The sequence below is a fragment of the Megalops cyprinoides genome, chromosome 6 (genome assembly GCF_013368585.1).
Source record: "Megalops cyprinoides isolate fMegCyp1 chromosome 6, fMegCyp1.pri, whole genome shotgun sequence".
In the NCBI taxonomy this organism is placed as follows: domain Eukaryota; kingdom Metazoa; phylum Chordata; class Actinopteri; order Elopiformes; family Megalopidae; genus Megalops; species Megalops cyprinoides.
In genome coordinates, this window is record NC_050588.1 from 15,130,900 (window position 1) to 15,147,551 (window position 16,652).

Sequence of the window (16,652 nt, forward strand, 5' to 3'; positions counted from 1 at the left end):
CAGCTGGAATTGTAACCAGGTGTGCCGGTACATACCCCAGGTAAAAGGGGCTGCTGGTGTACTTTAGTACAAGGTGTTTAACCTAAATCATTTAAGCAAATGTCCAAATATACAAATGGATAACATAAAAATGTATGCAATGCTAATTGCTCTGGCTCATGTCTTCTGCTAAGAAGACATGCAATTTTCCACATTCCACATTTTCCACATTCACATACACACAAACATACAGAACAATTCTGTGTCCATACATTATATGTGATCCTGTTAATCCAGGAAACATTTTTACAGGGTGCTCCAAGACACAAATTTAAATGGAGTACAACTCACAGATTCTCTTTATGAATCAGCTTCAGACCTATGGGTGCTATCTCAGAGAGGGCATATCGCACTGCTGTTGAGTGACACAAATGAGAAGGCACTCACACTTTAAACACGGAGATCAACAGCACCGGAGCTCAACAGCCCTCTGTGCAAAGATCAGGTAATGAATATGGGAGCTTAGCAGTCCACTGACTGTTTATGGGGAGCTTTGTTTCCTGAATTATCATATCTAATAATTGTACGCAACTTTTTTTTTTCCTCCATATGAGAATATCATTCCAAAAAAACTTCCTGGAGTGATCAAAGCATTGATCACTCCAGGTGGACCATAAAACTGCATCACAGACCTCATGAGAATGATATTCCATTGCATGATAGCAGAGGTAACGATATCCCATCGTCACTGGAGAGGACATATAACCGTGACCATGAATAAAGCCAAGAAATACAACTATGGTACATGCAGCAGAAACATGGGTTTCACAGTAGCCTACACTAGCTTTGCATAACATACAAGGTAGGTTGTCATGAATGATCTGTCGATATAGTGTCACATATATAGTGAACAGTATTCGATGCTCTTGTAATTCAGAACCATGGTACATATAAATGCCAAAATCCAAGATGTAAATCAGACGTCGGGCCGGCTGGGCCTCTCGGCACATTGTAATACTTTCAATGAACAAAACGCAGAATTGTCGTGATCCCTCCTGGCCTGAGGACGGCGATAACCTCGACAAGGAAGCGCGATTTGGGGAGATTTGATGTTGAAGGAAGAGCTCCTCCTCGCCGGTCCGTGCATTGGCGCGCTCCGGTGCAACACCGCCCCCCCATCATCACAAGTGTTGCAGCCCAGGCTGTGCGGGCAGAAATATGGCGGGCGTGAACACATCGGGTCCCGGTTCCGTTTCGGCCGCTGGCCCGGTCCAGCAGGGACTTAAAGAAGCACTGATCGAGACGTTGACAGCTATTCTATCCCCGGTGCAAGAGGTGCGGGCAGCTGCGGAGGAGCAGATTAAAGTGTTGGAAGTGACAGAGGGTAAGTATCGCAGGCTCCTGTCTTGACAGTGTGAAGCGGAACGACACCATGTGTATTGGGTAGCTAACGTTACAATGTTGCTGGGGCCTGATTTTGATTGGCATGGAAGAGGCGAAATACACATGCGGGCATGCGACCTAGTAACGTGCAAACGCTAGTTGCGAGCTCACTATCAGTTTGGCTGGTTAGCCAGCCAGCTGGTAAGCAAATTTGTTAACTGGCTAGTCTAATTAGCTGGTTACCTGTTTAGCCAAGTTGCTAACTCAGCTCATGTCGTCAAAATTACATTCCAGTCACATTTCCAACATACCAATAAGATTCCAGTAAGATCGGACACATTTTAGGTAGCTGGGCCAGCAATCAAGAATTCTTTTAAGACAAAAATGAGCTTCTTAGCTTAGTAACTTTTTAGAAACGTGTTAACAGTACTGGTACCTATCTTGCCAGACAAATGCCGGATGACTTGCTGGGTTGCTAGCTAGGTGGACATCCATTTATCTGATGCACTCAGGCTGCTGTTTTGGTTAGCTGAGCAGTCAATTAGCTATCAACCCGGTCATTGACAGTGGTTTCTGATCCTTGAACACGTAATGCTTTACTTGTTTCCAGATGCGAACATTATTCGGCAGTAGCTAGTCAGATGGCTAAATAATTTAGAAATGCCCGATTTCCACGTGATGGCCGTTGAGGGAATACGGCCTGTCCAGTTGTGGCGTTGATTCAGAATTCCCGCCCTCATTCAGTCAAAAGAACTTGAACTTTGTGGGTCTGAGTAGATTTATTTATCGGAGTAGACTTTCGAGGACGACCGGCATCAGAGCGCATTATGTCCACGTCAGACATTCAAGAGAGGTTTCACTGGTGGACCTTATTAACAGATTAATCGTGTAGCGAGAGTCCACTGATTTTAGCTGCTGTCTGACGATAACACACCCAAAGAAAGCAGCAGGGACCCCCATGGCCATCTGGTGCTGCCCCCAGACTGGATCGGTCAGCCACGCCAGATTAGCTGGCTAACAAACTCTGCAACACCTCGCCAGCTGCTATTTACAAGGTAGCAAAGTATCTATTTAAATGCGTGCTGGTCACTTTGAGTCTGTGTGTTTTAAAAAGCAAAAGCAGATATTATGAGGCTAAAACAAAACTAAATGGCTAGTTTAATATTTTGTTTTGTATTTTGTAATTTAGACAGTATACTGCACAGTTGGGGAGATAGTGGTCTCAGGTGGTCTTGGGCTGTCTTCTCTTGTTATGTTGCCTGGGGATAGCTAGCCACAGAGTGACAGCTTCTGCCTCTGCTGAGTTCCCCCCCATTCAATAGCCCTCCTTCTGACAGCATTGTTTAGAGCTAGATGGTGAAATATTCATTGGATGGCTCAGGCTACGTGCTGGAGCTGCAGATGGAAAACAGTCTGTGGAAAACATTCCTCAGAAACCTCCTTCCAGACAAATTTTTTCTTCCCAAATCAATGCAGTGTGAGGCATATTAAATTGTCATTTGCATCTACACTTTCTGTCTGTTTGATAAATGGGAAGTGAACAGAAATGTGTCCTCAGACCCCTGTGGTATCAGGTATCTGTTAAAAGAAATGTTATACGCTCACTATATTTACTGTGGCTTCTCTGCCTTTTGACCAGCCTTAAATGTTAAGCTTCATCTGTATGAAGCTATGTTCCAACAGTGCCAATAAAAATCGATGCCCCTATCGCAAGAACAGTGTGTACAGTATGGTTGCTGCTGTGCTAAAAGGCTGACAGTGCAGGTTGTGGGATATACTGCAATGTCACAGCGGAGAGTAACCTCTGCCTCTTTCCCAGGGACCTGCTGTATGGGGGTGTCAGCATTAACATTGTCTCCTGGGCTGCGTCGTCTCTTTCAGCTGAATCCAGAGATAGAGAGAGATGACAAGAGGGGATGCAACTTTAGCTCTGTCGGCTGCGCGACTTAGCTTGTGCTTTTGAATTTGAACTTGAATTGAAAAGCTTATGCAGCCAAGCTGTGGACCATTATAAAAGGAGCACTGTTGCTTCTCTTTATTTCCAGTGCAGTTGGTCTGCTCTGAAAACAAGTTGACCTTTGATTCATTCTAAAGCGAGCTAAAAATTGAGAATTGGGAAGTTTTATTTCTAACTTGGTTTTTGTAATTGCAATACTTTCACTGTTTTTTTGGAAGTAAAATGTAAGATGGATACATATAGTCATGTTTGCCTTAATGATTTCTAAACTACAGGATTCCAGAATTATTTTGGAAAATTTTCATTTCAATATTCACATCCTGTGCAATATTCATTACTATATTACAGTCCCTCACTATTTACTGGAGCAGTTGAGGTAAATCACCTTGCTCACAGGTACAACTGCATTGTCCCGCCTTCAGTCTGAAACACCACTACCAGAGTCTGGTACACTTGATGCTGCACTGCTGTCTACAGACCACTCCAGTTTTCATGTCTTAATTTGACCATTTTATTAATGTTTCAGGCCTGAATGCAAGCAACTAAAGACTGACCCGTAAAGTGTTGAGTAAAGAAATGGCTTTATATGGTGACTGACTGGTGTGTCGTTTCTCTTGCACCCCTGATTTGTGTGTTGTGCTGTGTGTGTTTCAGAGTTCGGTGTGCACCTGGCAGAGCTGACAGTTGACCCTCAGGGAGCCCTAGCTATCCGTCAGGTGAGCAGAGAAACTCTGCATTGAACTGTGATGTTAGCCGCAGTCGGGGGGGGGGGGGGGGGGGGGGACGTGTTGCTTTTTCATTGCCCATGCTATGTATGTGGGATTGTGACCTGTAACCTTTGACCTCTGCAGCTGGCCTCGGTCATCCTGAAGCAGTATGTGGAAACACACTGGTGTGCCCAGTCTGAGAAGTTCAGGCCCCCAGAAACCACTGACCGGGTATAGAATGTCTTTCTAAACACCCTGTTTCTTGTGCCCCTCACGGTGCTTGTAGCTCTGGGCCAAGGAAGAATGTAGTGTTTGTGTGTGCATGCATGTGTGGAATGATCACTATGTATAGCCTTATAAGATGTCCTCTGGGTCTGTATTGCTGCGGGTTTGTAAACCTCCCTGTTTGCGTGTGAGTGTGGTGTTGTGAAGGTCGCTCTCTCTCGCCCTCCCCCCAGGCGAAGGGGGCGATTCGGGAGTTGCTCCCCAGCGGCCTGCGGGAAGCCATCAGCAAGGTGCGCTCCAGCGTGGCCTACGCCGTGTCGGCGATCGCGCACTGGGATTGGCCAGAGGCCTGGCCTCAGCTCTTCACACTCCTCATGGAAATGCTGGTCAGCGGGGACGTCAACGCCGTGCACGGCGCCATGAGGGTCCTCACAGGTACGAACACCTGACACATACAGTACCAGTCAAAACTGTGGACACAGCTGATTATGATAATTGGAAACATGCATTCAAATACATTTTGATTGAAAGACTAATGCTTAAATGCTTGAAATTTGTTTCTTAAGCATCAACTTCACTATTTATATTTGTCTATGCATGAATTTCTTTCCATAAAAATCTGTATTTTTAAAAATTGTTGGCTATTTTGAAGAATCTAAAATATAGTTTTGATTTGAAACTTTTGACTGGTACTGTACCTTTGTTGTGTTTGGTTTACGCCATGAATGCACCTGGGAGACACTGTGAATACATCTTGGTTACACTTGGAAAATAGACAAAGTAATGCTGAAACAGATAAGCAGCTCTCTCTGAAAATCACTAGTAGTCACCTCTTCCCCAATTCTGTGTTCTCTAGAGTTCACTCGTGAAGTGACAGACACACAGATGCCCCTGGTTGCCCCTGTGATTTTGCCTGAGATGTACAAGATCTTCACCATGGCAGAGGTACAGTGGAGCAGTCAGTCTGTGTGGTGGGGGGTTATGGAAATGGTTGATTTAGGCCTGGAGCCAGCTATTATGCTTGGATTTAGGCCTGGAGCCAGCATCACACTCTGTGTCATTCTGACGTGTGGATGAATGAGCCTGTGGTGTTCTTTGTCATCACAGGTCTACAGCATTCGCACGCGCTCCCGAGCTGTGGAGATCTTCACCACCTGTGCCAACCTCATTTGTGCCATCGAGGAACTAGAGAAGGTAGCGCATGGCAGCTAGTGTGAGGATACTGATCAAGTTAGCAAATGCGTAGACAAGTAATTGGCTACTGGTAGCTAATTTGTGAAGGTTGAATAAAGGTATTCCGCTTCAATTTGAGTCTGACACCCTTGAGCAAATGAGACTGAGAGGCTAAAACTTATGAATTATAGTTTTATATGCAGATTGGGTGTTGAGGAAAGGTCCTCAGTGTTTTTTGTAGTAAAGCGATGATGGTGTGCTTGGGGTAGTGGTAAACGCAGTGGGTGTCTGTGGGTTTTCCTAGGGTGCGGCCAAAGCCCTGATCTTCCCCGTAGTGCAACAGTTCACGGAGGCCTTCATTCAGGCACTGCAGATGCCAGACGGGCCGTCATCTGACAGCGGGCTCAAGATGGAGGTCCTCAAGGTGCGGGAAAACTAGGGATAGACTCTGGGGCACCCGCAGGGTCTCAGTTGTCTGAAGAATGACTTGTCTGTCACCCTCTTTCTTGAACTTGATTGGTCTGTCTCCAGCTGTCTCAGAGCCTGATTGGGCTGTCTCCAGCTGTCTCAGAGCCTGATTGGGCTGTCTCCTTTGTCAGGCGGTGACGGCCCTGGTGAAGAACTTCCCCAAACCCATGGTGTCCTCCATGCAGCAGATCCTGCCCATCGTGTGGAACACCCTGACTGAGAGTGCCGCCTTATATCCTTCTTGCCTGGTCTGGGTGTGTCTGTGGCACACATTCACCAAACACTGGTCAGAGATCAGCATAGCTGTGGGATGTAGTGGAGCAAGATGGTGGTTAGCAGTGTGACTCAGTTTGTGTGTCTTGATATGGGCTTTCCTTAACTTAATTTGCACTTATGTTAGAACAGAAGTCAACTACACTGAGGAAGTGGATGACCCCATCGACTCAGATGGTGCGTTGATGGGCTGGCTTGATTGCTTTTTAAAGTGGCTGTAATTTCTCAAATGTTCATTACCATGAGTACTGCTCAGAAATTGTAAGTCTTGCAACTTGCAAGTTGCTTTGGATAAAAGCATCTGCCAAATGAATAAATGTAAATGTAAATCCTGTTGGTCAGATCTAAATGTGATTTGATGACTAATCTAAAGTCATCCATAGAACTTGACTGTAGCGTAACACCTAGAACTGGGTCAGCCGAAGCGGTAGGTTGGTGTTCTTGACTGTGGTCACTGACTGTGATGGTGGCTTTCTCTGTGCAGGTGAGGTGTTGGGCTTTGAGAACCTGGTTTTCAGCATCTTTGAGTTTGTCCACACACTCCTGGAGAACAGCAAGTTCAAGAGCACAGTGAAGAAGGCTCTGCCGGAGCTTATCTACTACATCATCCTGTACATGCAGATCACTGAGGACCAGGTACCACCTCCACCACACGTGCAACTTTACCTGTTGAGCAGTTTACAGAAAGTAGCAGCAAAGGGGGAGCACCCTTCAAAGTGTGTGTGTGTGTGTGTGTGTGTGTGTGTATGTGTGTGTATGTGTGTGTCTGCGTATGTGTATGTGTATGTCTGTCTGTCTGTACCTGAATATGCCCCCCACAACAAAAAAGGTAGTTTTGGGATCTGTTTTTCCAGGCATTTTAAATTACTTATTTGCATAGTAGGTGTCCGTATTAAGGGGTGACCACACATTCTGCATCTCCCCTGTTTATATGTACTTAAGTAATTCATCCGCCTGGGATATGAACCTGGTTTCTGTGGGTTACAAGTCCAGTTCCTTAACCACCACACTAGACTGCTGCCCATCATATAAAGCTGGTGCCCAGCAATGATGCTCTCATCCTCTGTTTGCAGATCAAAGTGTGGACTGCTAACCCTCAGCAGTTTGTGGAGGACGAGGATGATGACACCTTCTCGTACTCGGTTCGGATTTCAGCTCAGGACCTGCTGCTGGTGAGAGCCTGTAATGTCAGAGACGCGATGAGATAGGCAGTGAGACCCATGTCTCTGTACTGATATCTCTGACCTTAACTAATCTCTCTCCCGCTGTCTGCCCCTCTTCATCTCCATCCCTGTCCCTTTCTCCTTCTGTCTGCAGGCCGTGGCAACAGAGTTCCAGAACGAGAGTGCAGCGGCGTTGGCGGCCGCTGCCACACGGCACCTGCAGGAGGCGGAGCAGGCCAAGAACAGCGGCAGTGAGCACTGGTGAGAACCGCAGCGAGTGGGAGGGGCCTACAGGCCTCCATGTGAAGGACTTTACTGGTCCTTGAAACCTGCATGGGGTCAGTGTTAGCATTTCCCGGAGGTTCTGATGGGAGTCCAGGCTGAGTTAAGTGTAGTTGTGCTCTCCTCAGCACAGTTTTGGTGTAGGCACAGCGTCAGTGAGGTTTCACCCTGTGAGTGCTTGCTGTCTCTGTGGCCGTGGCAGGTGGAAGGTTCACGAGGCCTGTATGCTGGCGCTGGGTTCGGTGAAGACCATCATCACGGAGAACGTGAAGAGCGGCCGCGTGCAGTTCGACATGCACGGCTTTCTCGCCAACGTCATCCTGGCTGACCTCAACCTGGCAGGTGAGTCCGATGGCTCCGCCCCCACCCCCACCCCTGTCCTGCCTCCTCCCTCTCTGACACACACGTCTTCCCGCCTCCTCCTCTTCCAGCCGCCTCTCCCTTCCTGCTGGGCCGTGCCCTGTGGGCTGCCAGCCGCTTCACGGCCGCGATGTCGCCGGAGCTGATCCAGCAGTTCCTCCAGGCCACCGTCAGCGGCCTGCACGACAGCCAGCCCCCCTCCGTCCGCATCTCTGCCGTGCGCGCCATCTGGGGGTGAGACCCGTACACCATACTGCCGAGCCCTCTGTGGCCTGAATAATGTTTTATTTGGTCTGACAGCCAAGGACTGCGTTTTATTCACTTTGTAGCTTAAGAGGGGCCATTTACAGATCTTTGCTTGCCATTATTGCGGTGAATCTTTAGGTCAGCAACATTTCAGTGTGTTTTTAGATACATATGCAACAGAACATTACTGGGGTCAGGACCTGTCAGCTGAGATCACAGCAGTATGATTCAATACATTGTAGTTGGATTTAGCTGTCAGTAAAACCCCATCCTGAGTTATGGACAGCCAACTTTAAATGAATATTCCCTGACGTTAGCCCTATGTTTGCACATTTTGTGTGTGTGTGTGTGTGTGTGTGTGTGTGTGTGTGTGTGTGTGTGCTGTAGATATTGTGACCAGCTGAAGCTGTCAGAGAGCACGCATGTTCTGCAGCCCTTCCTGCCCAGTGTGCTGGAGGGTCTGGTTCAGCTGGCAGCCCAGTTCAGCTCTGAAGTTCTGACCCTGGTGATGGAGACGCTGTGCATTGTGTGCACCGTCGACCCGGCCTTCACCACCAGCGCCGAGAACAAGATCTGCCCGCTCACCATCGCAATCTTCCTCAAGTACAGCAACGGTACCGCCTCCCGTATCCTTCTCCAACTCCCCCTGTGCCCACTTACACCCTCCTCCGTAATGGAGAAATATTATTCCTCGTTGCTGTTGTCTTCTTGTTCTCTTTTTTTCTCCTCACTCCATTTTGTTCTGTTCACTTGTCTTTCCCTCTCATCCTCTCTCTCTCTTTCTCTGTCCCTGTTTGTGTGTATCTCTCTCTCTCTCTCTCTCTCTGTCTCTTCCTGTCTCCTTTTGTTTCTCTTTCTTTCTTAATTCAGTACATGCTAAATACTGCCAAATGGTCCAAATGTGTTATATAACATGCAATAAAAGAATAAAACATACAACAGTTTGGTTAGTACACTGACTTAAGCACACACAAATAGATTTCTAGGGGTTATTACTTAGAATATGACATCTCTTTTTTTTCTCCCTTTCCCTTTCTGTGTCAGACCCTGTGGTGGCGTCTTTGGCTCAGGACATCTTTAAGGAGCTGGCCCAGATCGAGGCGTGCCAGGGCCCCATGCAGATGCGTCTCATCCCCACGCTGGTCAGCATCATGCAGGCCCCTCCCGACAAGATCCCCTCTGGACTGTGCGCTGTAAGTTAAACCACAGAACATAATACAGCCCCAGTTAGGTATTCACCTGAATGCAGTGCCCTGGGTTTGTCACCCTTGGCTTCAGCTCCGCTGAGCCTTGTGTCGTTGTCTGAGTGCCGGGGGGCATCCCCTGTCCTCTCTTGCAGACAGCCATCGACATCCTGACCACGGTGGTTCGGCACACCAAGCCCCCGCTGTCCGAGCTGCTGATCTGCCAGGCGTTCCCCGCGGTGGCGCAGTGCACCCTGCGAACTGACGACAACACCACCATGCAGGTGCGGTCCCCGTGGCACCCGATCGCCCCACCTTGCATGGAGGAGTTTTTTGTAAATGTGTGTTAGTCTTGCTGTGACCCCAGTAATTCCCAGTATAATGGATTCCAGAGTTCCATAAGGCCATGGCTATATATGTGCTGCCCTTATACTGTGTTTTTACAGCTGGGTCTGTTTACTGAAACAATAAAGGTTGAAAACAATGCAAAAAGATGCAAGGGCACCATCCCAGCAGGAAATCGAACCTGCAGTGCTGTTAAACACTTTCTCGCAATTACTTTTGCATTTCATCGCATGCCAGATGCTATTACCCAGTGCGACTTTCAAAGCAGGGACACACAAGTGCTATCTGATAAAGTCACAAGGTCAGTGGTAAACTACTTACAGAATATGATTGTTGGTATATGACTTAAAAAATGTAGACTGTCACACACTGCTTTAATAACCAGTGCTATCATGAATACGGAAGTGTTTCAGTGAATTTCAACAAAGTGCAATAATACTCGACAGCAGCACGCAAGTAAAAGTCGCAAGGCACAATTATAACGGCCAGCTTTCTCCTGGGGGCAGTCCCTCCTCTGTGTGCCTGGCTGAAGGACCCCCCCCCCCTCTCTCTCTCTCTCTCTCTCGGTCGTCCCGTGCAGAACGGCGGCGAGTGCCTGCGGGCCTACGTGTCGGTGGCGCTGGAGCAGGTGGGCCAGTGGCAGGACGAGCAGGGCCACAGCGGGCTGTGGTACGTGATGCAGGTGGTGAGCCAGCTCCTGGACCCGCGCACCTCCGAGTTCACGGCCGCCTTCGTGGGCCGGCTGGTGTCCACGCTCATCGCGCGCGCCGGCACCGAGCTGGGCGACCAGCTGGACCAGATCCTGCGCGCCATCCTGAGCAAGATGCAGCAGGCCGAGACCCTCAGCGTCATGCAGGTAGGGCCGGGGCAGGGGAGGGCTGCTGATGCACAGGGAAGTGCTCTCATGTTGTGGTTTGATGCATTTTAATTTTGCCGCCAATTAAAAGGAAAAAGTGCTGTCTTGATGACCTTTGAGCAATATTAATGGTGGTCAGCTTGAAGCATATTTGTATTGAACAAATAAAAGCAAATAAGCTACATTTATTTCTTTAAGGTTTGAGGAATCTCCACAAAAAATGTTGGTTTTGAATCAGTATAAGTATGAATTGTTGTTAAAATTGTGCTGATGCATGCAGTTGCACTTTTCACTGGCAGGTAAGGATGCTTGTGTGAGGTGTATACATGACCCGCCTCTACCTCTGTCTCTCTCCAGTCCCTGATCATGGTGTTTGCCCACCTGGTGCACTCCCAGCTGGAGCCGCTGCTGGAGTTCCTGTGCAGCCTGCCCGGCCCCACAGGCAAGCCCGCCCTGGAGTTCGTCATGACCGAGTGGATGAGCCGCCAGCACCTCTTCTACGGCCAGTACGAGGGCAAAGTCAGGTGGGCATCAGCACACTCCCCACCCCCCCCCCCCCCCCCCCCATTGGAATGGAAAGCTGAGTTGTGTGTCAAGCTGATGATGGGAGAGTAAGGCTTTGTTAGCTGCAGACTTGGTGGAGCCGTCATGTGTTATCTGCAATTCCCTCATCACCCATCGCTCTCTTTTTCTCAAACAATGATGCAAACCTAACGTTTTCAATTTCAAACCGCAAGCTCCTAATGTCTGCCTCAACAGCAGCAAAAAGAATCATTTTGATGTTATGACTTACTCCAAAACTACAACTGCAGGGAACTTGGCCAAATTATCTCTTGCCATTTTGTGCCAATTTTAGGTGCTAAATTATGCCAGTTAATGAGCTGCTAAATCTGGATCTGTATGCTCATAGACAGATGATATTCAGGTTGTTTCAGGTCTAGTCATTTTTTCGATGTGAGTTTTGGGGGAAAAAAAATTCTGCTATAGTTTTGTCTTTTTCATCCACTTACCTTAAATGAGTATATTTGTATTATTATCAGTGAGATTTCCTGATGAAATATACATGTGCATCCCGTGTCGAAAGAAAACCCAATAAATCATTGTTCACAAAAATGTTATCAGTGATGTGCTCATCTGAACCCATCAGAGTGCTTTACTGTGGAGAGCAAACTCTTCTCATTGGTTCATATGAGCTAGTGACTGACAGGACGTGGTGGCTCACAGTCATTGTGGGGTTCATAAATGAAGCAACAGACCACTAAAATTTGCCACCTCCCAAGATGGCTTCTCAGGGTGTGTGATGCCTCGTTCTCGTATAACTGCGCCCAGCTCACCCTCTGTCCCTCCTCCCTGTCCCTTCAGCACGGTGGCCCTGTGCAAGCTCCTGCAGCACGGCCTCAACACCAACGACAAGCGGCTGCAGGACATCGTGGTGAAGGGGGAGGAGATCTTCAGCGCGGACGAGGGCATCCGCACGCGGTCCAAAAGTGCCAAGAGTAAGGATCCGTTACCCTGTGTTTATTTCCCCAGGCATGGTCATGTGAGCAGTGTAGGGACTGGCAATATGTCCTGCTTAGGGACGTGCGTATTGGTTATTCAGCTTTTTATGTTGGTCTGATGCCATACAAATTAAAAAGTGTGCCACTGGGGGTTCTCAGACTGTGGATTTGGACTCCAAAATCATGGGGCGGTTTAGATAAAGCAAGACCCACAAATTGGAGTGCAGTTAATTCCATCACCACAGTGCAACAGCAGGCTATATTGATGCTTAAAATATTTTTTTTCTTTGCTTTTATGCCACTTTCCTGAGGAAGCCTCTCTGAAACACTGCCAATTGTGTAGTCCTTGAGTTCAGTATGCAGCACATTTGCTGCCATGGTCTGTTTATCACCCAAGGGTTTCTTTAAGCCATATGCAGTCAAATGAAAGAGGGAGCGAAGGTGGAAAATGCAGTTATTTAAAAAAGGCTTTAAGAGGTTTAAGCTGTGCTGGTTGCTGTTGACTGGGGCACTCCTGGTCTGCAGAAGGAGGATTTAATTGTGTCCTTTATGAATACTTTTTTAAAAAATCGGATTCTTAATTTGGCCTTAATTCTTAATTGGTGTTAGCTGTATTGTATGATGTCATCAAAACAGGAACTTAAGAGTTTACGTGTCACAAGAAGTAATTTAGCCGTACATGTTGATATTTAATGAATTTTGGGGGCAACATGGATGTTTGTTTTTATTTTGTTCATAATCATGGTTGTTAACAGTGCCACTGTCTCTTGATTTAGACCCAGAGCGCTGGACCAACATTCCTCTGCTGGTCAAGATCTTCAAGCTCATAGTCAATGAGCTGTCATCTGTGGTGGAGGCCAATGCAACCAGAGCAGCAGCAGGAGACTGGAGCCAAGGTACAACACATAGAGAGACCTAGACATAGATATGGAATAACTGAATTCTCACAAAATAAAAATTAGGATCCACTGACTGCTGAATTTTAGTCGCAGTATATATCTATGACCACAAAACAGATGCACTGCTTATTTATGAATCAGCTCTGTACTGGATGTCAGAATGACATGTGCCTAGACACCTCCCGCTAAGCCCTTCCCCTGGGATCTGTCTTCAGTTAGCTGTTTGATTCCTACAGAAAGGATAATATTAATTCCATGCTCCAAGCTGATATGCATGATTGATGATAATTGAGTCTACTCTTTGTTAGAGAAGAGCTGTGGGTGTCTTTTTGTGTTTGAAGAATGTGCCTGTCTCTGTAGATTCCGGGGACATGTGGGAGGAACAAGAGGAGGAGGAGGAAGAGGAGGATGGTGAGGATGAAGGGCTAGCAGGGCAGCTGCTTTCTGACCTCATAGCCTCCAATAAATATGGTGAGTTTCCTGTGCGGCCCTCTCTCATTTTGTACTGTACTGAGTCACTAGCTAGGCTGCTGTTATAGATGTAGGCAGAGTCTTGTGGGTGGTGTGTGAGGTATACCTGCTGCTGTTGAACAGATGATGATTACTATGAAGATGATGATGAGGAAGACCCAGATGCCTTGAAAGACCCCATTTATCAGATTGACCTTCAGGTAAATTCTTGCCACCTACTACAAGTTTTGTAAAGATTGCACTGAAGTTAATCCCAGATTAACTTCTGCCATTTATCTTTGGCTTGCCATTCAGGTAGATATGCTGTGCTTTATGCAACAGATGACACGTTTGATGTGCTGTACCAATTTGCAAACAACTTTTTTAAAAATCTGCATTTACACCCATACAGAGCTTTTGTGGGTACCTGGAGCAGAGCTGTGTTAAAATGAAACCAGGAAAGTGTTTGGTTGGACTTTCCAAGCATTTAAAGATCACCCTTTGTACAAACAACTGATTTGGTGTGGGCTTAATATATCCAGTGTTGTGCTTTCCCAGGGGTTCATGGTCAAGAAGTACTTTTTTTTTATTTAATTTTTTTTTTTGGAGCTGAGAAGATTAAAGTCTTCCATAAGTCTTTTAAGGCACAGCACTTTATCATTATTATCTTACTGTTGTCTAGGCTGCCACTGCACAAGGCCTTTAGGTTGAACCCCATGTGTCTTCCCTGGTTACTGAGTGGTCTGCTGTTTCCCCCTCCTTAGGCCTACCTGACAGACTTCCTGACACAGTTTGCCCAGCAGCCCTGCTACAGCATGTTCTCTGGCCACCTGAACGAAGCGGAGAGGAGAGTGCTGCAGTCCATTGGCATATAATGGCCCCTCCCTGTCCCCACATCCGCCCAAATCCTGCCCTGTCTCCCCCATTCCCCTCTACCTATTTTACACTTGTGTGCTTCTCCGGACGCTGAGTCTTGGAGTCATTTCACTTCACTCCCTCTCCCTGTCACACACCCACCCTTAGAACCCCCCCCAACAGTGGAATTTTTTGGACTGGATGACTAAGATCCAATTATCACCTCACCTCATTTCTTCCTGTTAAGAGGAAAGACTCCAGCTGAATGCAGAGATGGGTGAAGACTCTGTGGGAGAAATGGCATGCATCGTACGGTGGGATTTGGGGGGGGTGGGGGGACAGTCAGAGGGTGGGTGAATAGTCAGAACTCCCCCAGAAGAAGGAACAGGCTTCCCGTTAAAAGGACTGGGAAGTGTTGCAAATGGAGGGGCTGGCTACACACTTGGCCAAAGTGACCCCGAGGAGACTTGTGGGAAGGGGAGGGAGTATTTTTTTTTTTATTGGCCAGCTTTGGGAAATTCCATGAACTTTCTCAGGCTGTTAGGATATAAACTATGAATGGGTCTTTTACAGATCCCCTTGTCCTGCAGCTCCACACCTGTCTGCTTCGCTCTGTACTGAAAACTGCAGGAGATGGGAAGGGTGAGGAGACTTAAACAATGGACAGATGCTTGGGGCAAACGGTTCTTTTTTCGTAATCTTCGAAAAAATCGTTTGGATTGAGAAACGACCATGATGACCCATGTCTTTTGGCTGTGGTTTGTGTATGGGGTTGGGGAGGGGGGGAGTTGCTATACTGTTGCCATGGTCATACATAGCCTCCCAATGTCCTCCCGCCCACTAGAGCGGAGGAGAAAACGTTTCAAAATAAACGGCCCGACTAGGCCTCCTTTTCAGTCTCCTCTTTCTCCTTTGTTAGTTGTATTTGTCCTGTTCCCATTGTAGAAATACATCCAGGTCTTCTCACTTAAGGCTAGAGGTTGTTTTCCATTACATCTTCTGTCAGTATGCCAGTGTTACAGGTGTGGGAATACTTACAGTACAAATAAACTGCATAACCATATTGCATCTTAACCGGTAAAAAAATCAGATAAAACGGTATGCTCTGTTTCGGGCGTTTCGGGCTTTACCAAAGTTCAGTTTTACCTAGCAGTTCTTTGTAATGTTTTGGGTGAACTGGCTGGTCATAAGTACAGTCCACTGTGAAGCAGGACTCTATAAATGATTGTGATGTGGTGTCATACATCTTAGTTTTTTTTTTTTTTGGGGGGGACCATTCCTGGTGTAAAGGCTGGGCTGTGCTTTGACTCCCCCTTCCAGCCATCCTGGTTCCAGCTGTGCAATGGAAAAAGGATAACGGTCTCTGCTGTGGTGTACTTGTTTACTAAGATCTTTCACAGGGCAAAGGTTAGTAGTTTGCTGTAGGAACTATGTCTCAGCCTCAATATTTTATTAACTTAACTTTCAAACGATAATTGAACCGATTCAAATCAATGTAAATAATGGTTACGTTTTTTCCCCCCTTGAGTCAGGAATGAATTCTGTTGGCTCTGCCTTTTAGTCATCTGCCTCAGTAGTTCTGATTTCCAAATGCATGGTATTAAGTTGTCCTCACGATTGCGGGAAATGCTTCTCTTCAGTGCATTCGCATGTTGGTTCCAAAGCTCTCGAACGGCAGCTGTGGAGTATTTGAAGATATGCACCAACTGGGTTTTAAGACAGTGCTTCCCACGTTCTCTTGTCACCTATTTTACCTCTAACGTTTGAGAAGAGAAACCCACTGCAATCTTAAAATGTTCCTTAGTAACCTTTCGCAAATGGGAGTGTAGTTAATGAGAGGTTGAAATAGACCCATTTTACAGTAAATTGGGAGTGAACATAGGTACTCCATGTCACATAAAATACGTACACAATTCAAATTTACTTGTTGCATTTGAAACTATGGGATCGAGCTGGCTCTGTCAGGGGCTTGAGAACGATAAGAGTAGCAAAAACGAATACACGACTTGCCCTGTAAGATCGTTCTGTACATTTCAGAAATGTCTTCTGGTATGACCTTTACCTGTCCTAAATTTTAATAGATGGAACAGGTTTCCCAGACTTATGACACACGAGACAGCCGCATTGGAACAGTTTGGATATTTGTCTGTTAATCGGTTTGCACCACTGTTCATACAACCTCATTTCTGTCTTGTCTTCTTTGGGTGACTGTTTGAATAAAAATATTTTTATGTGAATGACGAAAAATGAATGAACATTAACCAGTATGTTTTATATAACATCTTCTTTCTCCAGGGAGTCGTATCACACTCCAGCGTATCACGCGAAATGACTTCTGTCGCCCCTCA

The 16,652-nt window shown here is 46.8% G+C and overlaps 1 protein-coding gene across 1 annotated transcript; it reads left to right on the forward strand.

The window, feature by feature from the left end:
• The first annotated feature begins 1,197 nt into the window (after positions 1-1,197).
• ipo9 (importin 9) lies at positions 1,198-15,246 on the forward strand. The gene is made up of 24 exons (XM_036530488.1): positions 1,198-1,363; positions 3,974-4,035; positions 4,171-4,257; positions 4,485-4,686; positions 5,108-5,196; positions 5,359-5,445; positions 5,729-5,848; positions 6,024-6,124; positions 6,284-6,342; positions 6,650-6,801; positions 7,239-7,337; positions 7,483-7,589; positions 7,813-7,952; positions 8,042-8,204; positions 8,604-8,830; positions 9,261-9,409; positions 9,556-9,684; positions 10,326-10,601; positions 10,959-11,125; positions 11,964-12,097; positions 12,877-12,996; positions 13,360-13,470; positions 13,594-13,670; positions 14,214-15,246. Exons 1-24 carry the CDS (start codon positions 1,198-1,200, stop codon positions 14,322-14,324), a joined length of 3,135 nt encoding a protein of 1,044 aa, XP_036386381.1. The 3' UTR covers positions 14,325-15,246.
• The last annotated feature ends 1,406 nt before the right edge of the window (positions 15,247-16,652 follow it).

Bases quoted from the DNA above. Each gene is read 5' to 3' on its own strand.
- ipo9 (XM_036530488.1), top strand. From the start codon at position 1,198: ATGGCGGGCGTGAACACATCGGGTCCCGGTTCCGTTTCGGCCGCTGGC. The intron at 7,338-7,482 runs GTGAGAGCCTGT...TTCTGTCTGCAG, and splicing joins CAGCTCAGGACCTGCTGCTG to GCCGTGGCAACAGAGTTCCA. The intron at 12,098-12,876 runs GTAAGGATCCGT...CTCTTGATTTAG, and splicing joins GCGGTCCAAAAGTGCCAAGA to ACCCAGAGCGCTGGACCAAC.